This window comes from Pithys albifrons, chromosome 9 (assembly GCF_047495875.1).
Source record: "Pithys albifrons albifrons isolate INPA30051 chromosome 9, PitAlb_v1, whole genome shotgun sequence".
NCBI classification, from domain to species: Eukaryota; Metazoa; Chordata; class Aves; order Passeriformes; family Thamnophilidae; genus Pithys; species Pithys albifrons.
Window position 1 is genome coordinate 21828463 of NC_092466.1, and position 26699 is coordinate 21855161.

At 40.4% G+C, this 26699-nt stretch overlaps 1 protein-coding gene across 13 annotated transcripts in view; it reads right to left on the bottom strand.

Moving 5' to 3' along the window:
- Positions 1-255: 255 nt before the first annotated feature.
- The window catches only part of USP54 (ubiquitin specific peptidase 54), a 92369-nt gene continuing 65925 nt past the window's right edge, over positions 256-26699 (bottom strand). For 12 of the 13 annotated variants that reach the window (XM_071564042.1, XM_071564044.1, XM_071564036.1 and 9 more), the window contains 13 exons: positions 23895-24065; positions 19860-19988; positions 19182-19562; positions 17906-18140; positions 16898-17037; positions 15688-15861; positions 12737-12856; positions 11394-11586; positions 7700-9144; positions 5255-5367; positions 4009-4149; positions 2423-2609; positions 256-1706 (listed from right to left, as the gene is read on the bottom strand). In XM_071564042.1, the coding sequence (XP_071420143.1) occupies positions 1048-1706; positions 2423-2609; positions 4009-4149; positions 5255-5367; positions 7700-9144; positions 11394-11586; positions 12737-12856; positions 15688-15861; positions 16898-17037; positions 17906-18140; positions 19182-19562; positions 19860-19988; positions 23895-24065 (4088 nt within the window). In that variant the 3' untranslated portion in view covers positions 256-1047. The remainder of the gene's footprint in view (positions 1707-2422; positions 2610-4008; positions 4150-5254; positions 5368-7699; positions 9145-11393; positions 11587-12736; positions 12857-15687; positions 15862-16897; positions 17038-17905; positions 18141-19181; positions 19563-19859; positions 19989-23894; positions 24066-26699) is intronic. The other variant, XM_071564047.1, reaches the window with a different exon arrangement.

The following is a 26699-nucleotide window of genomic DNA, read 5'->3' on the forward strand; positions in this document are numbered from 1 at the left end:
TTTTCAAAGGAGACTGTTAATTACTGTCTATTATGAGGAGAAATTTAAGTGCTGACTAGTAACAAAACACGTCAAGTCCAGAGTCAAAATTAGGCATGTCCTCCAATCTAAGCCTTTATTACATAAACTCTGTTGATGAAGTAGAATAAACAATTTACTCATGTTTGTTCATGTGTAAGAAAATCAAGCAGAGGTTTCACGTCAACTGATGAGTAAAGATAAATAGCAAAGAAAGCTCATACACAGACAAGTAAATAGAACTATTTTCATAGATTTATTTGAAAAATACTTACAAAAGCAAGTATGTTTGACACTAAAATAGTTAAAACTTATTCTGTGTTTACATTGGTGTAATTAAGCGTGCAGCATTAACAGTCTTTTCTGCTTGAAGCATTGTTAGTTTGCCTTAAGGAAGTGGGGAAAACTCAGGTTTACTGATGAACAGTGTCTCCCTGCCACTTCCTCTGCAGCAACTACACCTGAGATCTCTGCATGAGATCTCAGCACACCAAAAACTGGGTTTGCTTTACTAACTGTGCTTTACTAACTGCCACCTGCCAAGTACAGGTTTACTGGAACCTGGAAGGTGGGTCAGTTTCTTTTTCACTAGGAAGGAACAGGAGAAGAGGAAGAAGAAAATAAAATGGTTGGGGTTTTTATGTGAAGAATTTACCAAAGCTACATTTCATGAAAAAGAGTTCTTTAAAATGTCCTTTTGTTAGTTGCCGTCTTCCTTCAAAACACGTGCACATTTCTGAACTTACCCATAAACCAATGCCCCTGAAGCTCACCATTCCTATAGCACTCATTTGCTGGGAGAGGCCAGGACCAGAATAGCTAAGATTCCCCATCCAGACAGCAGTTCAGTAGCGTCAGAAACAAAATACAGTGCAATTAGTTTCCACAGACTGTACAGCTACGTATTAAGACAAAACTGGCACAGATACTGACTGAAAGAGTTTTCTGCCTCCATGTAATTCATGCTCTGGCAACAGCTGCAGTTCATTCTCAGAGCTGGTCATTAGGGCACCTGGAGTGGACAGGATTTCACCAGCCATTATTTTGCATGGTGCCAGCAGCAGCTGCTGCTCGAGCCAGCATATTTCTGTGTGCCTCTGAAGCAGAAGAAAAAGTCCCATCCTTCACATGCATTGGCAGCATTCGCCTTCTTCCAGGCTGAGGGGTGTAGCTGTTCTGTCTCCAGTCTTCTTCGGGCGGCATATCAACTCTCCTTGGACCCGGGGCCTTAACACAAGAAGGGGGCACAGGGCAACCTTGAGAGGCATCGGGATCCCAAGAAGGCTCACGTGGTATTCTTAAAGTGCTGTAGTCTGTGCTGGCTGGCAGCCTGCAACCAATGGAGTAAGATTCCTGCATTTGATGTTGTAAAGGCTGCTGGAGGAAACCTTCCTGTAAATTCTTGCCTGGCTGGCCAGCGTGTTTCCCCCAGAGCAGTGTTCGTTTATCTGGTAATGTGGCTGTTTGCCTGGCAGGGTAACTTGTGTTCGGCCAGCGGCCAGAGACACTTGATGCTCCACCTCCTAAATGTGGATTAACAAGAGGCTTTTGCCCCTGGGGAGGGGTGCCTTTGGGTGCACAAGGGAGACTCCCATAGCTCAGTGCCACACCTGGGTAGTCTTCACCTTGGAAAGCTTCACCCCTGTCAGGCACAACCAAAAGTTTCTGGATGATGTTTTTCTGATCTCCTAAAGAGGGAGAAAAAACAAAAACAAACGAACAAAAAAAAAAGGTTTGCTTAGTTATATTGTTGTTTCATCCTCTCTGACTTCCAGCAGGTGACAGAACAAAATGACCAATATATCCAGTTACTGGTTGACATGCAATTCTGAATAAAAGCTTGGTGTACCCTTTCAAGCATTCATTATCCTCACTATGCTTCCTCCTTATCCTACCACAGCTGCTGTCACAGAGTTCAGATTTCTTTATTAGCCCCTTGTGTCATGGAGGAGCCCAACAAAATATTTCAAGGCTGGTAGATCGAACTGGTTTTGATGCTGTCACAGGGGAAATAATTCTCATGCAGGATTTAGTTATTTCTACTGGCACAACTACATGTGTGATTTGCAGGAATGAGTAGCTTGTGGAATTACTCTGATACGTGGCAACAAGGTGGTGGGTCTTACTGCTTTTACACTAAAGAAAATACCTTGTTCAAATATTAATATAATTTTATATAAAGTCATCATGCTATTTCCATAAAGATTATTGGCTTTGGTTATGTACACTTAGCATATAACCAAAGAAAAACTCCAAAGGGCAGAGAAGAAACATGATTGGTCCTTCCAGATTTCTGGAGGAATTCGGGTAGATGGTGCAACTCCATTATGAAAGACAAGAACTGAGGAGCTGTATTTCAGATATATTTCTGATCATGAAAAAGGATGAAAAGTCCTGTGATTACCTGACAGTTTACGTGCCTTGCCCACCATGCTGGGCATCAGTACATCATGGGGTGGGTGTTGCACCTGGTTTGGGTTGTGCTGGGGATCAAAGGGAAATACAGGAGGATCATAGGGGAAAGGAAGGGAAGTGGAGCTGGAAGAACGGTGGCTGGTGTCCACTGGCATTTTCCTCGTATTTGGTGCTTCCTTTTATAAAATGAGAAAGGAGAAGAACAGAACATGAAATGATGAGTAAACACAGAGCTGGGTTTGAATCAAGCAAAGACAGTGTTGATCCAAGGATAAAAAGGGATGAGTCACCGGAACAAAAACATGCATCTGTGTGTGAAAAAGACAGACAAATCAAAACTGCATCAATCCAGTAAGGCTCCTACTGCAGTGGTGGGCTACTTAGGATCATTTGACTGGAATTATACCAAACACAAACCACTTCTGGAGGTCTGATTCAGAAAATGAATCCACAAAACAATGGCAGGACAGTGAGCATTGGAACTGGCAAGCTATACAAGCCATGGAATAAAGAGAATATTGTTGATCTTTTCTTCCTATTTTCTAGCAGGCTTTTCTGAAAGCTCTGATTTCAGACTATAAACAGATTTACCTGTTGCAGCTGAAGTTTTAACCTGTGCTGTACTATTTCAGTTAGGAATTACCTACCCCAAAAAGCAGGGATGGCTAAATGGCACAATAACAAAGCATCACAGACTTGAGCTCAGTGCCTAACTTGAAGAGTAGTAACACACAGCCATCCCATTGGTTGCTTGTGTTGTAGGGATAAAAACCTCCAGCAGAGAGGGTGGGTCTTGCACACCTAGAGGTTTTTAACTGCTTCTCTCAGCATCTTCAAGTATGTGTTAAAGCCCTTAACTAAAGCACACTGAGGAGCAAACACTCAGAAGTTGATGTATTCTTAGCTTACAGTACATAACAGAAAGATGCAACTGGACCAACCAGTTTAAACAACTGATTTTGCAACTGAGACTCTTCTATACTTATTAATGCAGTTAACAAAAATAAATAAATAAAACTAAAGTACAGTTTGCAAAAAATCATTTCAAGCCAAGATGTCACTTTATGTCTGGTTCTGTTGCTAAACACACTGTTACTGTTTTCCCCACTGACAGTTGTAACTTGCATCTAAGATTACTTGACAGAGAGGGCAAAAGAAAAAAAATCAATCTCCTTATTTTCAGTTACTTCCTGTATGTCTGCATTTTATGTATCAAGTCTTGAACTGTCTCCCTTTTAATGCTTACTATTACGGTCTCAAAATGCTACTTGCTGAATATACGTGTACGAAAAGCTTTCTTGAAAATACTTCAAGTCAACTGAAAAAACCACATTTTTACTGGATGTTTTTGGATACTGGCAAGTGATGTTAGCTACCAGCTGCAGCAGCCACTACTCTGCAATGACACCTGAGGAAGATGGCTTTGTTACTTAAATAAAGGTTGATTCTTCTTCCAAGGGATTATTATTCAGTTGTCTGCTGTCTTGTTTCTTAACTGCTAAATGAAGACAGAGAAAACAGCAACTCTACACACAGATGACAGCTCTCTGGAAAGACGCACATCGTTCTACTTACAAAACTGTGAGAAGAGACCAATGTCTCTTCTCTGTTTGAGATAACTGTCCCACTGAGACTGCGAGCAATGCGACGGAAATTCTCTGCACTGTATATTTCCTCTTCCTCTGGTTCCCTGCTATGTTCTCGGGTATATGTGACCTGCAGACAATAGCACGCATTTCAAAAAAGGCTCTCCACAAAATCAATTTTGTATAATAATGCAGGAAAGAGATGGATAGAAATCTAATGGAATATACTTCAATGATATTCCATGACCTTTTATTTTTTGAATACTTCATTCAGGTACTACCCTAAAACCTTAACACAAATGGGTCTGTTTGGATCTGGTGATTAAAATTATTATTCCTTATCATCTTTCTTCCATTAGTAAATCTACACTGATTGATTTGTCTAAGTGAGATTCATTCTTTTCTAAGTATCTAAAGCCAGGAAAAAATGTTTCTACAGGGATGAATCTACCTAAAGAACTGACTGCTGCTGCAAGGCACTGTCACTGGAGAGATAATCATGGCTGCAGCTGTGAGATAACTTATGATAAAGTACTACAGTCTTCTCATAACAAAAATAAAAAAATAAACAAATGTAGCATTATGTGGTGAGTGCTGGAAGTTTGTTAATCTTATGCTAGCAAGGGAAATGATTATTCCCTTTTTCTTTTCCTTTGTTCTGTAAAAGGAAGACCATTCAAACCCTGTAATGAGTATGGAAATATTACAGAAAATGCCAATTCCCCTTGAAAATACTTTCATGTCTTCATATACAGGCACTGATATGTAACTGTCAGTTACTTAAACAGTTTCTCCCCTGCTGAAAAAGGAAAAAAAATCTTTTCCCATTCTGAAGTGACCAACTATCAACTGTAGCAAATATCAAGTTATCCCCCACTTCAAAAACATATAGTGACACAAAAGCCTGTGCCCCTGCAAGTAGTAACATCAAGAAGCAGTTATCATAAGCTGTGGTGCAAGAGAGTTCATGTCAGTAAGCTGAAGGAGACTAGCTCTTAAAGTTTTCAGGGATGTGTTCCAGCCAGAATTTAGATGACTTGACTGCATGCATGGAGCATGAGTCACTTGTATTTTACCTAATTAATTCTGAGCTACACTGCCCTTAAAATTCTGACATTAGTATCAATGACCCCAGTACCTACTGTATAATATATTTCACTTCTCCCACTGCAAACTGTTTCTTGCACAGGCCAAGCCCTTCCCCCTCCAGCACATCTTCAGTAACACCATGTCACCTTGGAGACAGAAGAGACAGTGGATCCACACAGGCTGCGCTCGATCTCTGCCGTCGGGGTTTTGGAGAGCCCCATGCCAGCTGTGGCAGGCACCTTCCTCACAGTTGGGTTCGCTGAGACCAGGAAGGAAAACACTGTGGTTAAATTCAACGCCTGGCTGTGTGTTCAGACACATTTCTCACTATCTTAGGTCTGATTCCAGCAAAGACAAACAGACTATACAGACAGAACAAGAAGCCAGAGATCCTTGGAACATTAATACACATGCTACCTCCCAAGATTTCAAGGGGAGACAGTCTATCAGGATATCATGCCTGCTTCACTTGCCCTTTTGCAGGCTTCTGGGGAGCAGCTAATTGAACTATTTAAGAGTTAAATGATTTTACTTCACACCACCACTTGTTTGATACAGAGATGAGATTGTTTAGGGGGCCTAAAGAGACAGAAAATCAGCTACCAGAAAGAAGTTACCTAAAGTTCCGCAGGATAAACAAGTCAGCTTTAGGTTCCTCACAGAGTCTCTTGCTTGTTCCTACACAATGCTACAGTTTCTCAGCCATTTGTTATGCTCATTAAATAGTTAAAAGTTACTTTTAACTAGGATTGCTACAATTATTTCACTTCAGAGCAATTCCCATCAACCAGTTACAATCCTAAAATTACTCATGAAATAGGCAGATGGAAGGCCTAATAAAGACTGTCACAGGGAATCTCTTTATAAAGGAAGAAAGGTGATGGGCTGGTAATGGCACCTTTTCTGCACTGAGGTGGTGCCTTTGGAGGAGCAGGTCTTGGCTTTAACTCTCCTGCAAAGCTCCACTAATGAAATAGAGGCATTTTCATCATGTTTCTGAATGTAAAGGTCTGACAAAACCAGAAAACTTCAACAGCATTTGCCAATGAATAGTAATCCAAGTAAATCCAAGTAAAAGCAAGAAAGAGCTGTCATTGACATAATTCAGGTGATTTTCTTCCAGTTGATCACAGTAGATGCATTGGTTCAATCTCTTTGGTTTTATACAGAATTTTCAGAACTCAGGAAGAAACAACTGAATGTCACAGCAAACCAGAAGTAAAGATCTCAAACACACACTTCACTTCAGAAAAATATCCATATTCTCATCCCTCATGTATGCAGGAAAATAGGCAAGAAAAGTCAGCATAAGAAATGGGGCATTTGATGACAGGACTCTGAGGCTGCAGGTAGCACTAAAGCAACTGGGCTTTATCCTGGTAGATTTCCAGAAAGAACTTGCACAATCAGTCAACTAGTAGGAACATGTAAGACCTTCTGATTCAAGCCCATGCAAGAGAGGCACTTGCAAAGCTGTGAGGTCAGATCCTGCCTAACCCTGAAAGAAAACCAAAAGGACAACAAATGGGAAATGGCCACATTTTCATGTCTCAAATGGTCTTTGAGTGGACTGCAAGACAAGAGAGTTCCAGAGAAAACTCGACCTATTGAACAAAAACCTGTCCAAGAGTTTATTGCAGTACTCACTCTGGTCACTGCCAGGTCTGACATTGACAGGAATGAGAGAGGCTCCACCTCCATGGGTGCAGGGCAAAAACCTGTCTTGTGTATGCACTGCAATATATATGATACATCTATAGCTAAATCTGTATCACTTTGGTACACCCCCATCCAATTTCAGTCTTTGTATTTAACCGGAAAATTCATATTTTTAATGCTATGACACAGATTATAAAGAATTTGCTTCACTTGTGCTAAACAGTGAAAAAACAAGGTTGCACTATCTCAGGCAGATTAGATCAGCTTAAGTGGAACCAGACTGCTGTCCTCAGACTCTAATTGAATGTCTAACAACAGCTGGATGTCCTCACCAACAGAATCTGTTCATTTTCTTTCGGCACCAACTAATCCATAGGGTCTCATGGATCTTAGTGCAGGTCATGTCTTTGCAGTGCTGCTTTCACAAGTAATCTTCCAGAACTTAAAGCAGGTAGTCCTTAGCAAAACATAGGTTCAACTCTCATATATCTGAAATGTTTCTAAAAGTTGTTCCCCCTGAACCAGGTACAGACTAAATTCTCAAATCCAATACAATCAGTTAAAATTCACATATGTAGAGACATAGAAACAGTTTAATAAATTCCAGAGGTGATGTAGGACTTTCAACCAGCAAAATTCAGCAGCCTGACATAAGGAGCTAGCTCCCTACAGGATCAATTATTTCTATGTTACTCTTAACAGATGTTGCTCTCCATTTGCCAAGACCAACAGCTACTCTGCAGCCTCCCCAGGCAGCGCTATCACACTGCTTTCTATAGTTAGCTGGAATGTTTGCAGAGTCTACAACCTGAATTTTTCTGCATCTGTGCACAAATTAATGCCCATTTAACTCCATCGACTGGAAAAACATCTTCACCTATATTGGGGTACATAGGCAGGTCAACCAAGAAAAACAGCTGCATTATTCTTACCTGATTGATCAAATGGATACCTAGCACTGTCCTGTCTTCCCAAGAAAGACCTAGTGGCCTGAGATGCCTGCAGACTAGTCTGATAGAGGGATTCCAGTTCTGAGAGTTCCTGTTCTGTGTCTTGATTCCACTGTGGATGCAGATGTATTGGGATCCTGCTCAAGTCATCTCCAACTGCTCTCTGATCAGAAAGGAGTGAACTCCTCCCAGGTACAGGAAGCCATTCAGTATTCTTATTAGCCTTCTGAGAACTGTAATATCTAGTAACATCATTCACCCAGCGGTCCACAGGCATAGAGGCAACCATGCTACCAGTAGCTCCATCATCCACCTCTTTCATTCCTCCATCATGACAGTGCCTTTCCACGTAGGGTGCAGGGTCTGCTATAGTCTGTCCACCTTTTCTACACAGCTCTTCACTGTGAGAACAAATACTCTTAGAAGCAACATGTTGGGCACTAAAACCCTTCAAAGAAACCACCCCATCCCTAATATCCACAGTTGAGTGTAATTTTTCAGAAGACTGTTTTTTGTTTTCTTGGTTTTGATGGATTAGTTGTCTGTAACCAGAGGATGAAGGGTTGATGAAAGATTTTTGTGTTAACTTTGGAGACTTCTCATCCTGACACACTGCAGCAATCCAGCCTTTTTCATGAGTACCTTTTCTCTGGGAGACTGCATGCATTTTCTGAAACTGCTCTGCCAAGGAGCGAACATGTCCCTTTGTATTAAAGGCCTCAGATTTGCAACCTTCTGTTGTGCCATATTCACCCTGTGAGGGTAATAAAATCTCATGGCTGTTTGCTCTGGAGTACTTATTTGTTTCCTGCAAAGGATCCGAGGAGCACTGCTGTGCAGGGGATGAAGTTGCATGATAGGCCCCTAAATGATCAATGCTGGGCCGCACTGGAGAGCTTGCAAGTTTGGAATAAGGACTGTACTGGCTGTCCTTTTCAGGAGATGCTGCTTGTGGGGGATGTGGACAGGGAAACAGTGCAGGCAAAGACCCAGAGTTTACTGTATTAGCCTTGGACTTGTACTGAGGTGAGAGAATAGGTGTTATGTTATGAACCTCTTCTAACTTGCTGCTACTGCAGCATTCCCTATAGTCTTTTGGCCCTGTGGCTGTGGTGTCAGCAAACCCCCCAATATTGTGGGCATCATTCTCAGTTCTTGCAGACCTCTCTGCCAACCCTTGCCTATAAGGAAAAGAGGGAACTTGGTCATGAAAATCAGCAGAAGCAGACTGGAAGTTTGAAGAGATCCTGTTGGATGGATTGCTTTCAGAAGGGGGCAAGGAGGAAGACTCTGGATATAATGATGAGTGCAATTCATGGCAGGAAGCAGGTGGGTGGAAGAAAGAACTGGACCCAAATTCCACTTCTTTGTTGGGTTCCAGTGGTACCTCCTGGCTCAGCAGTACTTGGAGCGGGCCAGTCTGTTCACTAAAACACACAGAAGAGTAAATGATTAGCAGTAGTCATTGCTTACACTTATTCCAAGGGTACAGAACGTGCAATAGGTGACACAGACCTCAACACACTTTGCTTTGCTCGCTGTATTCTGATGAAGACTTTGCAGTAATTCAGTAGCTATATACCTGTTAGTCCTTTGCTTTTAACTTTGATTTCCTACTCTAATTGATATAACTATACAACCATCTACAAAAATATGATCCATTTTGTATTTTTAAGAGTACTTTGCTACAGTTAGGCTCTATATAAAGTATTCTTGTACAGCACCCTAGGCACTTCAATCAGGAATATGAGCATGTGGGTAGAGATAACTGTAAGAATAGCAAAAACAGCATTAATATAAAATAAAACAACTGTTTTCAACAGTAATATCTTAGATATTTTTTAAAATACTTTGGACAGATCTGTGATCTGAACACAAACTGACAGTATTTCTGTAAGGTCTCCCTCTCTCCAGGCAACTTCGTGAAGAATGACTTGTCAAATGGAAGGAACAGGTTGAAATTTCTCTCTCGCATCATCTTTATATTCTCATTTTTGCAATGTTTATCCAGAACATTAAATAGAGTTCAAGCTAAATATATAACTATTATTTTGCAATAATTTGTATGCTTAGCATAATTCTAGAAAAAAATTTCATTCTTTTATGCACCAATGCAAGTCAATTATATCTTTAGGTCATAGATGTCCTTGGCACTTTTCTGCATTTAGTTAGGATTTTAATATACAGATAGAAAAAACCGTACCAAGTCCATGTGCCTGTGAGAAAGTGACAGGCTACAAACAGCTCCAACAGCAAACTTAAGGCACTTGTAAGATCATTGACTTGTTTCCTCCCCAAGACGCACAGAATGAAAGTTACCACAACAACCTAGTTGATGTCTGTAGCAGAACAACCTTGCTGTAATTGCAAACTTCCCACTGTCTGCAATGCTATTTATATCAAAGCCAGAGAACTCCGGCTATGAACAGGGCTTTTGCAATATTAACACTTGGTTGGATACAACTTTTTGCAAAAGTAATGCTCTTTTCACAGAGCAGTAAGCAAGTTTAGTGTTAGCAAAATTAGTTCAGAAAGTTCTTTTCTTTCATTTTCTCAAAATGTGCAAAATGGAAAATCTGGGCTCTGCATTTCTCCTGTAAAAGAGGATATAATGGACCCCTGATTGACAAAAAGACCAGCCTTCATTACGAGTAATTCAGGTACTGCAGGAAAAGAAAAGAACATTATGAACTATAGCCTGGGAGGTATGCAAAGTAACTGGTTTTGTACATAGCTGTACACAGCATTTTATAAAAAGGAACAGAAAAAGGATTCTCATCTGACATTTCATCTAAGCTTCTGATAATACAACATGGAAGAAAGGGGAGAGGGAAGAAAAGTAACACTTCAAGAAATAGCCTAGAAATTGGATAGGGATGTTCTACTAGGAGGGAATGGCATGGGAAGAAAGAAGGATTAAGCTGCATGCTAAAGAGGGTAGGAAGAAAGGATCAGCTACAGCAGAGAGTTAATTATGCTACAGTTAAAGTTAGTATGGAAGAAAGAATCATGAAGAGGCACTGAGGAAGACTGGCAAGCTGGGCTACAGGATGCTGGGAAGCACGGAAAGAATATGAAGAATGATAGAATACTCAAGGTGGCAGGATCAGGATCTGGATCCAAAGGTTGTACCAGTGCACCACTAGAGAAGTGGACTAGAAAGAAATGATCCATGTATTTGACAGTTTTCAAACTAGAGAGCACTAAACACACTGGTTGCTGTTCCCAACATAAAAGCAAGTATAGCAAGGTGTTTACTGTGGTACAGTCTTTACTACTGAGGCACGAAACTGCTCCTGATTGTAAACAGTCACATTTCATCCTAACACATCCCCACTTTTTGAGTCAGGTTATTGCCTACAGTACTTTTTCCCTTGGTGCCTCAGACATCAATGCTGTCAGGCACTGACTGCTTCAGTTCTCTGTCACAGATCATGTTTTGAATACATGCACATTGAACTATTCTATAAAGATTGGGAGAAAGAGGGTGGTGAGGGGGAAAATCGGGTAGTTGACTGTCTTATAATAGGATTTAACCTAGAGAAGAAAAGAACAGGGTGTAACACAGCAGGACTTGGACTATCCAGGGAAGCACACATAATTTGCTATTGCTTTCCAGACTGCACTGCTCATAGATGCAGCTCAGATCTGGGTCCAGGTGATGTGCTTGGACTACCTTGTGGCCTGGGCCCCGGTGCCGCCCTGCGGGGGGTGGCAGGTTGGCGGCGGCAGCGGCTGCGATGGCTGTTGGTGCTGCATGCGATCCTGGAGGCTCCGCGCTTTTCGGATACTGATTTGCAGCTTCTTATCGACTAGGGCTCTGCTGTGAGTGCTAGCGCTGGCATCATGCATGGCAAGTCTTAGTTTAGCTAAAATGCAAAAGAAAACATAGCAGAAAACAAACAGAAAAAAGGAATAAAATTGAAAAAGAAAAAAAAGGAAAAAATATGCAGCAGGAACATAAAACATGGATCATGCAAATACTGCCACAAAAGAATTCACAAAGATGCTATTGTTTCCATTAATGCACATTCAGCTTAGCCAGGTGTACAAACACATTAAGTGAAACTAAAACGAAATAAAATTTAAAAGAAAAAATCCTTGTTTTACTCAATTTCTCATTCCCTTCTCACAGGCTCTTTCTTTTCAACCCTGCCATGTTGATGCTTTATTCTGTCATCTATTCTTCTCCCATATCGTCCATACCTGGGACTCCTTTTATGTGCAGGAATACCCAGCTGGAATTTGAGATTCAGCATATACCTTGTTAGAATAGAAGCTAGTAGAGCTATCACAGCAGCTGTACACTGCACTCTTTATTCTGCAGTCCATAAAAGCCAGTTTCTAAATGCAAATGCACAGGAGCTACCCACCCTGTCTGCAGCCATTCTATACAGACAGGGGGGAGCATAAGGTGAGACAGCCAGCCAGTCATAATGGAAAAACACCAAAAATAAAATTAAATCACATGGCACACATTCTCAAAGGTCACAGCATTTAAGCACTTCAATGTCCTATTGCTTTTTTCTTCAAGAAAGTTCAAGTACAGCATAGTTAATTTCTGCTAATCCAGAGGACTCAAGTTCAGGCTACTATTTGCTTCCTATGCTACACCCTCCATGAGATAAAGTGGAGCCTTTGTAATTTGGCCTGACAACAGGGAAAAATTGTGAGGACTGAGTGGCAAGAGGAGTTACCTACTAGGTGTTTGCTGAAACATAGAATTTAGCACCAAAAAGGGCATATCAGCACCCCAGTGCTGTTATTACCTTAGCACTGGAGAGAACAACAAAATGAATGCAAACATGAAAAAACAGAGATGAAGAGAAATAGGACTAAAACCCCCAAATGGGAATGCTTATAAAAATGAAAAATTCTGTCTACCTGCACATTCCCAAAGACCATCTGGATCCCCATATTACTACCTGACCATTTAATGGATTCAATGTTTCAGACTCTATTCTATGGTATTAGTAAACTGTCAACAGCGCGATAGCTCAGGCGGTTAAAGTTACTTACATATAGCTTCGTTACAGAGAGCCAAAGCTGCAGCACAATCCCCCTTCTGCTCCTGATTCAGTGACTCTTCAAAGATTGAGTCTGCCTCCTGCATCGACTTCTCAAAGCCATCACTCCTTCCTGTAACGGGCAGCACCCTTCATTTTGGTTTCATTCACTGCAGAACCCTCACTTATCCTCATCCCATTTGTGATCATCAAATTTGTCCACACATGGAGTCTCGCAGAGGCTGCACACATCCCAGACTGCACCATCTAACCTTCCCTAAGCAGAAGTACATCTTGAGCACCCTGATATGGTTGACATCCACAGATTAAGTGAGAAACTGGTTTTTTCCCCTCAAATTTTCTTTAGTTGAGAAAGTTGTACTGGCTTCTTCTACAATCTTCAACACTTTAAAGCAGTATAAAATATGGTATAGACATATCAAGAGTCAGTTCAAATGACTTCTGTCAAGTAGGAATTAATCTAAATTTAGAATGAAATCTAAACCAAAACATACCAGTAAAAAAAATACAGCAGGTCAGGGCTTTTTCTCTGTATGTTAACTTTCCTGACAAAACCCATCTGTATCATCTTCATATATCCAATTACTTCCATACAAAATGGAAACAAACTGAAACAACTGACATGTCTGGGGATGAAAACTCAGACTTGCATATGAGTGCAAATGCTGCAGTAAACGCTTCTAGAAGCATGTTCAGTGCCTACACTCAACTGCTGAGACATAGAGAATACAAAAACTCAGCAGTCTTGCAGCTTGAAAAACACAGGCGTCAGAAGGAAGGGACAACTGTCAAGAACTCTTTTTGCAACAAATTAGAAAACAGTGTTGAAGAAGAGAAGGATAAATCATCCTTGGACACAAAAACTGTGTCCTGGCATCAGAACATCCAGTTCCAAGAGGAAGAAATGCCCCACTACCTGGTGTCACCTATTAGGCATTATGTGAGTTATTATGTCCTCTCAACTTGCACAGCACATGCTGTGGCTTGACCTACTCCCCAATGCCCTTGTGCACAGATGTAAATACAAACTCTTATACCACAACCCCAAAGGACTCACATGAAAGGCTAGTGCTGGAGAGAGAAGCGAGAGTCGTTAGAGCAGTAAGTTAATCAAGCAACACATTCAGTTTTAAAATCAAGGCAACTGAGGCTTGTAATCAGGGCCAGAACACTAAAGTTAGCTTTCTTTGCATGAATTTAGCAGTTTACTTGAGGGGAAAATGAGTCACAAGTGTTCTGCATACAAGCAAGCCTTCAAGGCATTCAAGCAGTCTGTTAAACATTCTATCTCTGACTGGGGTGGGGAAAGACTTAAAAGGAATAAACAGAGACTTTCCCAGATCTCATGTCAATGCTTCTAAACTCCTCAAACATTCTATTGAATTCTTTTTGATTAAGCACTAGTCTGGCTTTCTTTCTTTTTAACAAAAAAAAAGGTAAGCAATTTTGCTTCTACCAATTAATACAAGAGATCAAAGAGGGATAATGTATTGGAGAACATGCTATTTTCTTTTGGGCAGGAGAAGCAGAGAAGACAACTTCCTGTACTCAGCAACAGAGGCTCACTTTTCAATTTTTACATCATTAGCATTTATATTACAAAAGCAAACACTATATTAATTTAAAAATGTAATCATCTGCCCTGGTACATGAGAATTTTTCCACTGGCTAGAAGCAGGGCATAGTAGGACTGTAAAAAAACCCCTGATGGTCAGCAAAAATTATGAAAACATTTCCACAGTCAGACATTCATAAGGATCACACTTTTCAGCTGCCATTGGCACAGTGCCACGCTGGATGCTGAGCAGTTGGCATGGCTGTAAGGCTGCAGAGCACGCTCAGAACTGTGTCCAGAGCTGGCACTGCTGTGGGCTGCCCCTCTCCTTGCTCTCTGCCATTGCAGTAGCAAACCAGCACATCAGCTCTTACCTACATCAGGCTGGAGCCAAGCAGCACGGGGCTGCCAGCAGGCCTGGCAACACAGGAGGCCACAGTGCGACTGCCCTGACCATGCACTTGTTGGACTAGAGCCCAGGTGTTCACTACACCTTTCTTGGCTCTGCTGACCCATCAAAGACCCCCACTCAAGTGCTCCAGCAAGATTCAGGGCTCACTCTTGACTGGGTCAGTGCACTTTATCCCACCCTTTTCTCTGACTTATCTTACTGGCTGATGGAGATTCAGAGCTAAAATAAAGGTACTACATGTGAATCCTGTCATGCTCCCTCTCGTGCAGCTCCATCCTTCAAATTAAACCTCTTCTGCTGCCATCTCCTGCCAGAAAGATGACGAGTCATGAAAAGACAACTAAATTTAGCATTTGGCTTTTAATGTTTTTCAATTCTTTTTCTTTAGAAGAGATATGTAACCAAAACCCAGTTAGATTTTCAATTAGACCCAGATTAAAACTGCCAGATTACTTGTTCCCATCTCTGTGCTGTGGCTGCACAGTTGGGCAGGGAGAAAGACCAGAAAGCACAAGGGATGGAACAAGCAGAATTGCTTAGGGGTGTAAAGCTATTAAAATCAATCAGAAACAAAACAATGGTTTATATAAACAAGCTATGCTGTGGGTGGAGCTGAGGTGCCTGAAAGGTACAAACAGCCTGCTCATTCCAAGATGTTGGTTAAAACCTTTTAGCTAAATCTAGATATCAATACTGTTAACAGTACGTGTTGCTGTAAAAATGGAAAGATGCAAATATATTAAAAATACTGCTGCATTAACTTTGTTTTCTTATTTAAGAAGAAATGTGTTCAAAATACCAAACAGTTTTTTCACATCCTACAGGTGTGAAGTGGATCGTATTTCACTAACTGACGGAACAAAATGGTAACAGGGTGGAAGTGGAGAGACACACAGTTACAAGAGGAAATTACATTCAAAGGTTCAAAAAGCGTCAGCACTACCATCTTGCAAAATATACTCCATTCAAAAGTTACCCTGATTCTGCAGTTCATCTAGATCCATGAACCTGCTGGGACGGGGATTAAAGCCCATTGCTGCCTCCCTTTCCTTTTCTCTTTTTCTGCGTAGTTCTTGCTCATGAGCTCTCCTTGCCACCTCCTCTTGCAATTCATCCAGTTCACTCTTTAAAGGAACAAATACCTCTGCACCTGCAAAATAAAAAAAAAAAACAACACAACTTTTTTGATGGTTAAATCTCTCAAGAGTATCCCTTAAGACAAAGTATTAATGGAGAATAAAATTAGCATTAGAATATAATGGTCTGACAAAGCAAAGACCACAGAATTGCAGATTGTAAATTTTGCTTTGTTAATTTTTTCTTTTAAAACTCCACCCAAAACAGTAATGCTTCAAGCTCCCCTGCAGCACAGCCTGGATTCCCTGACCCAAGAAAACAGCACACGGAACAGAAAGAATCACTGGAAGAGATAATCCTAAAGTGATGATGAAATCTTGAGGCTTCTTACTGTGTTTATAATTTGGAAATAATGCTATGTCAAATTAGCCAGACCACTACTATTTGAAAGTAAAATTGATTCCAAGTGAGATGTTTTTCATCTAGTTGCATAAAGCAGATGAAAGTGTGAGGAAAAGAATGCGTATCAATATCCTACACAGCAGAAATCCATCAGTTATCACTCTCAGTTCAACTACTATTGGTAATCAAAAAGTGTCTCCGCTCCTTCCTTTCCCTTCCCAGATGTTCTCTGGAATAAAATATTTGCTCAGGATGATACATAAGCAGAATGTATATCTGCAGGAAAATTCAGCCTTAGCCCAAACATCTCGTAAATAAACATTCACATTTCTGAGAGTTTTGAAATCCATATAGAACTACAAGCTTCTTTTCAGGACTCTGCTAAGTTATCAAGAGTTATGCTTGGGAGGGTATTTTCCACTGATGGCAGCATACTGAGTTACAAGAAAGAATAGGGAAAAAAGCTTTATTTTATGAATTAAGTCAAAAGAGATGCCAGAGCAACATGATCAAAGGAATATTCCAACAAAATTTTTTGCAGTCCCCTTTGGTAAATCTTGTAAGTTGTATCTTGCAAAACTGTGTTATGTTCCTCAATGATTTTTTTCTTTCCTTATAACTTCACTGTGAAGATAAACATCCAGAAAGTAAAAACAACTCCAATACAATTTACATTGCATAACCACCCCAACTGAAGTGCATCTTACCATTCCCAATGGTGTGTGGGCTGTTTGTCCAGCTCCCAAGTGATGAAGCAGACTCCACTTCCAAGATGCTGCTACTGTGAGACTTTGGGATGTTCCGCCAGGCAGGAACAAATCCACCTGCTCGCTTCATATGAACGTCCCTCCAAGAAGAGTGTAATTACAGTTTATCATTTTACTAATCTCTCCAAGAGAAATTTTATCTACCATTTTTGTATTCATACATAAACATATACTTGCATTTTAATTTCATTTTAAAAGAAAACTACCATAAGAAAATCTAGGGAGAAACAGGGAAAGAGGATGTTAACAAGAATGAGATCAATAATTCTATCCTTCTCAATAAGAGTATGCAACGCATATTAAAACTGTGGTCTGAGAGCTGTTCTCAACAGATTCTTACAGCTGCAAATCTACTGTTCTGGCCATAAATAGTGTCAGTTTGTGGTTGCCTGAAGCTTCCTAAGTCAAGGAGAGAAACACAATGTGCTGCTTATTTATTTTTACATACAAATATTGCAAGTGTGTTTGAAATTGCCAAAAAATTTACATACAGATATTGCAAGTGTGTCTCAAATTGCCACAGGTTTTACATACAAATATTGCAAGTATGTCCGAAACCAGCAATTTCTTTACAAGATGTGATTTCTCGTTTTGTACAAGGCTTCTATATGCCATGGTTTAACTGAAGCAAAGAGGACTATGAGCTACTCAAAGGACAAGCACAGAGTTCAATATTTTAATGGAGTTTTTAAACCACAGATTATTTCAGATGCATAATTTTAGTCAACATTTCTTGCTCAACTGAGCCCCATTTCTTTTCCTTCTCACTAGCAGTAAGCTACCAACATACTGACAAGCAAAGGTTCCTGTATCCCTACTTCTCCCCTGTCCCAGTAAAGCTGTACTACAACTGAGGAGCACCGATTTGCAAATTGTCCTATACCATTATGTAGCTACAAAAAAGAAATCAAGACTTCAACCATTCAAATGAAGTTTGTTGAAATTTACCTGTGGGTGCTTGAGCTTTCAGACAAAGGCATGTCCAGACTGACTGGGCTGTTGCTGTTGCGCTCGCTGCTTTCGTAGCCAGACTCCATCCTCTGTATCAGATGAGGATGTTGATCCACCATATGGTGCTGGGTGCCCCGGCCCAGCACACCACGCTTGTATCTGACATTTGACTGGCTTGACCTTGTTTCAGGTACAGTGTGTTCCTTCACCTCATTCTCAATAAGTTCTTTACCTGCCAAGACAAAACAATATAGCTCAATAGTCCAAGCTTTAATACCAGCAAAACCTCCATACATGTTAGCTTCTCAATAATGGCTAAACCAGAAGCACCACCCTAAATTTAGTGTAAAACTCACAATATTAAGCGGAAAAAATGCCAATACTTTTACAGCATTCTGAGCAATATTAAACAATAATCTGTTCAACAAATTTATTTTTCAGTCTTTCCCCTCTAGTATAACCCACCATATTGCCCCTGAGGTAACAATCCAGTCTGGAAAGAAAACCCTTTCTCCCCATAAGAGTTGTTATTTGTGCAAGGTAATTTTCCAGTATCCCCAAATGTACTTCCAGAACTCTGTCATATCTACTTCAGATGATTTAATTTTTACACTGTTTTTTTGTCATTTTTGATTTGTTGAGGCTTATATAACATCAGTTCATAGAGGACAGGAAAACATTTGTTTGGGGTTTTTTTGTTTGTTTGGTTGGTTTTTTTAATTTTTCCTTACAGATTTCAGTCTCTCCTCTTGATTCTTGTTTGCTTCCCTTCCTTCCCTATACATACTCCTTTATGCTTCACAATTCTTTTCAAGCTCCAAAACCAGCAAAGCTGAGGACAAAGTCTCTCTGTACAGGTTGCATAACTTCTATGGTGTAAAACAGTCCCAGGCTCTTATCCTCTCCACAACTCTGCACTGATACAGAAGGCACTTTTTGCGCCATGCTCTGAGCCATCATATAAAAATACCATGATGAACCAGAGGGAAAAAACAGACCAATACTGAAGGCCACTCCAAAGCATAAACTTCCAGACACTTAGCAGTATAGCCCTGCATCCATTTAAGCAGGGTAGATGGCAATGCTTCCCTTATTATTTCCTTACATAAGAAATGCAGCACACAGAAATCAAACAGAAGTAACACACATGCAATATGAATACCCACAGACACCAGCCTTCACAGACATGACTCACCACTGACCTAAAAAATTCCATGTTCAATGCTTCACTTTCCACATGTTCTGAAATAAATCTTTCTTCTCAAACTTTTACCTGCTTCTTCAGAGAAGGGGCTAAGCTGAGTGTAGCCACAATGTTTCCTCTTGTCTTTACTGAAGATGCTGTCTATATTCAGGGACTCTCTTTTGGGTCTCCAGGTCGGCCGGTACCTGCTAGACGAACTGGATTTAGACTCACTGCTGGTACTCTCCACTTCCCAGTCTCGAGAGTGTGCAGACAGGCTTTTCAAGGGTCGTGTTTCTGCCTGATCCACACTACTCCCTCCATGAGGAGAATTCTGGATGGTTTGAGAAATCTGCTGTGGTCTGCTGTGGATCATATTGCTCACTGTCTCTTTAAATTCCCTCAGCCTGCTGGTGCTGCTGGATGGTTTGGGGGCAGCTCTGGGGGCTTGTTTCTCCTTCAAGGTTTCTCCTGCAGTTTATGGAGACAGCATAAGTCACAAAAATAACTTCAATTAAACTGGCATCCCTACTCGAAGCATCTGCATGCAGAGTTTTGAGAAGTGCAATCAAAACAACAAAATAATGAAAAAAACCAACATTACCCAATCAAACAAACAAATAAAACAGAACAACACAACCAAAAAGCAAAGACAGACAAAGATGGAAGAAACAAGGCGGGAAATGAGCAAAATGCATGCAAACACTGAGGATCTTAAAAACACTCAAAAAGAGATACTGATACTTGAAATAATGTAACATCTCTTGCCTTCACTATGGTATCCTGATGACTGAGCCTCATCTTTTCGCCGAGACCTGCTAGAACTCCTCTTGCGGTCTCCCAGCGAGCCCTTTTTGGAAACATGCCTCTGATTGCACTCACTGTCAGTCAGGTGGCCTGGACGGACAGAAGAACACAGTAGAGATGACAAGAGCCTTCAGATCAGGTGTTGACTGTCCTAAGAGCAGCAGGAGTCTATTACTCCAATGCTAACCAGCAAGTTTGGATAAGTTTTTGTATCCTAAGTTTTTCGTTTTGTCTTTGGGAGTATGTTCCATATTTAAGGTCATAGAAGAGCAATACAGCCCTCCAAGGACTTTGGTTAATAATACTTATCCACAGGCAGAGAAAAAGGTCGACTCTGCCTTGTTTTCTAATAGTCTAAGGACACCACTTTCTTGCTGTCAGTTGCTATGACCATGAACATCAAAATTCTGAGGACAGCTTACTTGACATTACTGTGCTGAATAAAGACTCAAACACATGAACAACTTACCATCTAATAATAAATTACTGCACATCATCAGCTGCTCTTCACTAACTATCTGCACTCTCTTTGCCTGTAGCAAATACTAAGTAATCTGAGTTACACTAGTCTACAGTGAGGAAGTCTCACTTGGCTCTCAAGGGCTAAGCCAGCTAATTCACATCTGCCACAAGCTACGAGCACACACACAAACCATGGACAGGGATCAGCCAACACACAACAGCTTATGTGCCTGAGTGCCAATATTTTCTCTTGCACACAATTTACTCCTCATTTCCTCACACCAAATGTGAATCAAGAGTGTTTTGACATCACAAGTTTTCTGTATTGCCTTTTCTTAATTGTATGGTTCTCACACATTCACAGTCCTAAACCTGCAAGCACAAACACACGCATGGCTTTACTCACGTGAGGAGTCCCAAGCAGAGATGCAGGATAAGAAGGGAATTTATGAATAAGCTACAAAGACTTTTCTCTAGCCTTTATACCACAAAATTTTCCCTTGCATAGGAAAGGAAAATCCCTACTATTGAACAGTGGAATAACAACCCCCAGACTACACACAACTGGCTCTCCTGAGCTTCCTCCCTTCTCTAGAGGTTAACACAAAAGTCAGCAACATTTAAACCAGATTTTACACATAAAATTATACCTTCAACAAATCACTGCAACTACAATTAATACAAAGATACTACAATAAATGACTGGGAAGGAATCCAAACAACAAAAAGCAAGCCACACTAGGCTCGTTTTCCTATTCATTTGCCAATTGAAGGGTGACTTTGTGGCCAAATTCTTTAGAAACAAGCAGATTATATAAAAGAAATTAAGGAAGTAAAAGAGATGTTGGCAGAGAAGAGAGGATGTGTAGCATTTAGGTGACTGAACATGAGTCTGTGCTTTGGAGGAGTTTTCTTTTTTACCTTCACAGCATGGACTGACATACATCTTTTAGGGACTGCAAGAAGAGCATTACACCCTGTAGTGTCTCCCCTAAAGACAGAAGAGGCTTACATTTCACTTCATCATGCACAACTTCTCTAGTTAAACAATTCAATCTGATAGGGATTGCTTGGTTACCATCCTTCAAGTACCTTAACAGAAACTATTTGATGACATTTAGTGCTAGTAGTGACTAGCTTAGGATTTGCACAGACTACTTAAAGCCCAGCTTAGCCTTGTAGAACAAAGGCTGCTAGCTTTGCATTAGTATTTTATCCTCCTTTCCAAAATTGCAGATTTTGTCCCATTGTCATCAGATATTTAATAGCATGGAGGAGATGCCAAGAATCAAAGTCTGCAGGGCTTTGTTGTCTTTACTTGGACACTCTGAAACAAAAACTAAATCCAACATAATGCATGAATATAGGAAATAAATTCCCAAGAATATTAGCTAACACTTTACACTCAATTTTAAGATCCACTAAAATAACAAGCCAGGATTTCTGAGTGCCCAATGGCACGTTTAAAAGGTGTCTCTTACTAAATGTATCACTCAAATACCTCATCCTCCAGAGTTGGGATGGCTTTATAAGCAAACAGTGATATTCAAATGAAAGGACTGGTTTTGTTTCTAGGAGTGGTGTGCATGTCTAAGAGTATGTTAGAGAGAAACGAAATCAAACGGGCTCTGACAAAATACCCTCTACTCCCTCCCCAAAATCTCAGTTGCATGAATGGGGCAGCCAGAATACGCACATTTTTCTCAGCAGCACAGGTTGGTAGGAGCAAAGAGAGGGCTAATGCAGCCACTCTTCTGCCCCCATTCTGAAGCACCCAGGAGCCTGAGGTCATACAACCCAATGGTGGTCCTTCCCTGGAGGATGATGTGGTATAGGGTCCATAATTTTCTAGGCTGGAGTAGTGGGTAAATGGCCATTAAATGAAGAATCCTGCTCTTGCCCAGAACGATTCAGCTGGCAGGTCAAATGTGGATGGCTTCTTTATAGCCCCACGGATCAGCATTTGATGACTGAGCAGTTGTATGAGTTGGCAGACTGATTTTTTTGGAAAGGTTTTGGGTAGGTAAAAAAGAGGGGAAATGCCCAGACAAGTGGCTAGCTAAGGGGACAGGCTGACTATAGCTAAGGCTGAATCAGGGAAGATAAGGACAATTGAATTTAGGTGAAGAAATGGGCTAAGCTGAAGGGAATAACACAGGATAGAATCAATAGGAGAAGAAAGAAAAAGAAAAGGACAAAGTCACTAAAAATGACAGAACAGAAGGTTACATGCTGAACTTCATGCTTACATGTTTGCAACCATCACCCCTACTCTCCTTCTGTGCTGACTTCTGCACGGCAAGTTTTGCAGGGAGGAACCTAATCCAATAAACTGTGCCATTTTTGCAGAGTATGTAATTAATAAGCCACAAGCATTTGCAGTATTGTCTCCTTTTTTCTTTGAAGATAAACATACATTTTGTTTCCTCATCACTCAAACTCTGCTCCAATTTTCCCTTCTTTCTCACACCCTACCTAAGACTATCACTGGTACCTGCAGCACTAAGTACTTGCTAAAACATTAAAAGCACTGTTGGGCTTTCTTAACCTGTGTATTACAGTTACTTGGACTGCAAAGAATATGAAATAAAACAAGTTGGAAATATTTTTTTCAGCTTTTGATGTTCCATATACTGTTTCAAATGAACCAGTTATGCATGCAAGAGAGCAACAATTTTGCAACTAAAAGGACAAAGCGGAATAACAGCTTTGACACTGGTGCAACTGACGGCTGGTGATTCAACTCTTGTCTTAGAAAATCTATTTAAGGCACAACAAAATAGCTCTTCAAACAGACTTAGCAGATCCTATTTCTGATGCTAGAAGTCTGGCATTAACTTATACACTACCTTTTCAGAAGTGGTGTTAGAAGCTACTGTATGCAGAAACAGGCTAAGGTCACTGGCCATGAATAACAGAGGAGATGTAAGCCTTCAGACTTCCAGTTAACCTCTTTTCAACTAAAGAGTGTCAGGCAGACTGTTTGGCTGCCCAAAGAAACTTATACACAGATTGTCTTCTCACTGCTTATTCTAACTTAACTTGCTTCCATGGCACAGGCAGGAAACTATGCTGCTCCCTGGTGCAGTACACACTCCCAACACCCATTTACACAGAAAGTCCTCAGTGCCCAACCACGAGAGATTGTGGTGATGAAAGCACCTTTCCCAGACAGCTGCAACTCCTGAAATCGAGTAATGACTCAGACACACACTTACCAAACCCTACAATGGCACTGTACAGACTCCAACTGACAGAGTGATAGTAACAGAGAGCAGATAGTATTGTGGGTAACAAAAAGCCACATCTGTAAATGCTTGTCTAGATAGATACAAGTCTACAAAAACCAACAAGACCTTTAAATCATGCTTTTTTTTTTGTACATGCCAACAGTTCATTACAAATCAAGAACATTTAGGACACTAAACACTGTTTGCTATTCTGTTATAGGCTGTATATATATATTTTTTCCCACTGGAATCCACTGCACTCATCTAATGACAACGATCACACAGATGAAATGGCATCTGCTACCTGTGTCCCTGCTGCTTTGTGAAGCTGCATCATTCTCCACATTGTAGATGACTGTCCCCTGGGAGTCAGAGGAGAAGTGACTGACCACAGACTCGTGGTGTGCCTGTTTATAAGGATAGCTGTCTGTAGAGGAATCTGTCCTGGTATCACTGGAGATGGAAGGTTCTCTCCCTGGGGAAGGAAGCAATGACAAATATCAACATTTTTCAGCTATTATAAAAGTCAAGAAAGGCTAAAAAACAGAGGCAACTACACAAGAAGTTAACAGAAAAATGCAATACCAAACATACAAACTCAGACTCAAGGACATCACAGCTTATGGGGAAGGTCCTCCCTTTTTCAAGCAGGAATTTCAAACTTTTATTTCTTTCTTCTTGTTAATTCCAAATTTATAAAATCCCTTTAGTGTAAAATTAAATTACATCCATTGGACTAAAAGTACACATTAGTACCATACTGAAATTATTGCTTGTTAATTTTCAGCACTGCCAAGCGCAATTACAATGTGAAATACCCATAGCCCTAACCCTAACCCTAATCCTAACCGTAACTCTAAGAGTAACCCTAACCCAGGAGTCGAGAGTGGAGAGAGGAGGGGGTCTGGCAGAATAGAGAGAACTAGGCCAGCCCTTTGTGGGCTGGCACTTTTCCTCTTTCAATTCCTTTTCCAAGAGGGATCTTGGTCCGCCTTCAATTCTTGGCTGAAAAATGGCAATTTCCCAGCCCCACTGGTGCCAAGGAGGGACTGAGCTTTGTGCCAAGAGAAAAGGTGGCAGCCTTGGGCTCTCAGGTGCCGATGATGCATTACCATTAACATTAGAAAACACCCAAACCCTAATCCTAACGCTGCTTCAGGGGAAGTGCAAACACAAGTCAAATACAAAATATTAATAAGGATAACAAGAACATCAGAAGTTATAATAATTAATATGTTTCATCTGTTATAAATCAAAAGCTTATCTGGTAAAGACTTTATACTGACATAGGAGTATCTAAAGCAAAGTAAGCTGCTGCTTCTTAAGAAGCCAGCATTGATTGCCTGCTGAAAAGAATGAAGCACCGTGATTTAACTTCAGTATAGTAATTCCTGAACTCGCTAAAAGAGGAGGAAAACACAACCTTCTCCCACCACTTTCAGTACATAAAAGTAAAAACATCTGAACAGTTTGAAGACTTCTGGTTATTTTATGTATGTCATGTATACACTGCTTAATATACTTGTTTCTCAGTGGAGAAATTCAAGTAGAAAAAATTAAAAGAAGTAACTAATTCTTATTTTTAAATGCAAACAGCCTGAAAGCACTCCACATTTTTGGTGAGAACAAGTCCTGTAGTAGATGTCCTGCTTAAGGATGCTTTAGAACTTCTGAAGTCAGAAACTTTCCCCCCTCCACCTCCTTACTCATCAAAAATGTTGCTGTTCTAAAGAAATACAGAATACAGCTGTTAACAGAATGACAGTTACAGAAAGAAGGGCAAATGTAGGCAACAGAAATCAGTGCTGTGGAACTGAGAACTAGAAAACAATTTGCAAACCAAAGCCCTTATTCAACAGGAAATGAAAAACATTAAGCAGAGCTGTTTGCACTCAGCATTGCAACATTTTGTACCAGCACCTTCTGACAATCTTTCCTCCACAATCTGCAGTATCAAATCTTGAGGTGATTAGATGCATTTATCAGATGCCATGAACATTATGATCAACAACTTAAGAAGAAGCAATATCTTAATTTTAAGAATTATGGGCTGCAGACATCTGATAACACTGAAGAATCCAAAGGCAGCTGTAGTGACACTTAGAGACAAAATGGCCATTCTGAAAAAGGTACATTAGAGTAGGAAAGTCTGGGTATCAACAAGGCTAGAAAATAATTCACTTCAATTTTACAGAACATATAGAGGCTAAGAATTCCTCTGGTACTTCAACCTCAAATACCTCACAAGTTCTCTCAAAAACTTGGTACCACTGCTGAACATCACAGACTGCAGGAATAAGCCTTGAGCACTCATCAAGTGTGTTTGACATGAAAGAGCAGGTTACTCACTACAGCCTTCTGAATTTTATCTGGAAGAAAACACCTTTTCATAGATATATTTTTTTGTATTCAGCTTGCTGAAGTCATTTTAAACACAGTATTAGATACTGCAGAGACAACAAGCGGAAGGGTTATATATGTGTTTCCTGGAAGTGAGCAAGGCAAATGTACAGATGTGCTCACAACTGATACAAAGCACTAAAGATTCTTCTCCAGACTTCTTAGTTGTTTTTTTCAGAACAGGAAGACAAGTTTGTAAATTGCAAAGCACACTGTCAAGTGAGAAGTGAAGGTCATCTTACTGGTGTTTCTATTTGCATTATTTTAAGAGGTGTTTGAGATTCATTTCATTACTGTTAGATTGTCAACACCAAGTATGAAGACAGCAGATGTTCTCTACAGATTCACTGACCAGGAAGCATAAAGGTAGTAATTAGCCAGGAAAACCATAACCCAGCTGTATAAATAGGCTAAAATCCTCGAAAGAAGGTTGTATTTCTTGTTTTAGTGGCACCTTGCCGCTCTTGCCAATTTATAAATCCATCTCTAATTGAGGATACTCTCTGATTCAGTTTTTGAATGTTCACAGTCTTATTTTGCAAAGTCATTACAATATAAACATAGATCTAGGTTTTATTTTTATCCTATCCAGACTTCAATTGAGTATCTTTCTCACAATATACTTATTCCTCTTTAAATGAGACCTCAATCCCCAAAAGTGTGACTAAATGTCCAAACCTAGAACTTCAGTAAACTTCCAACCTGTTCA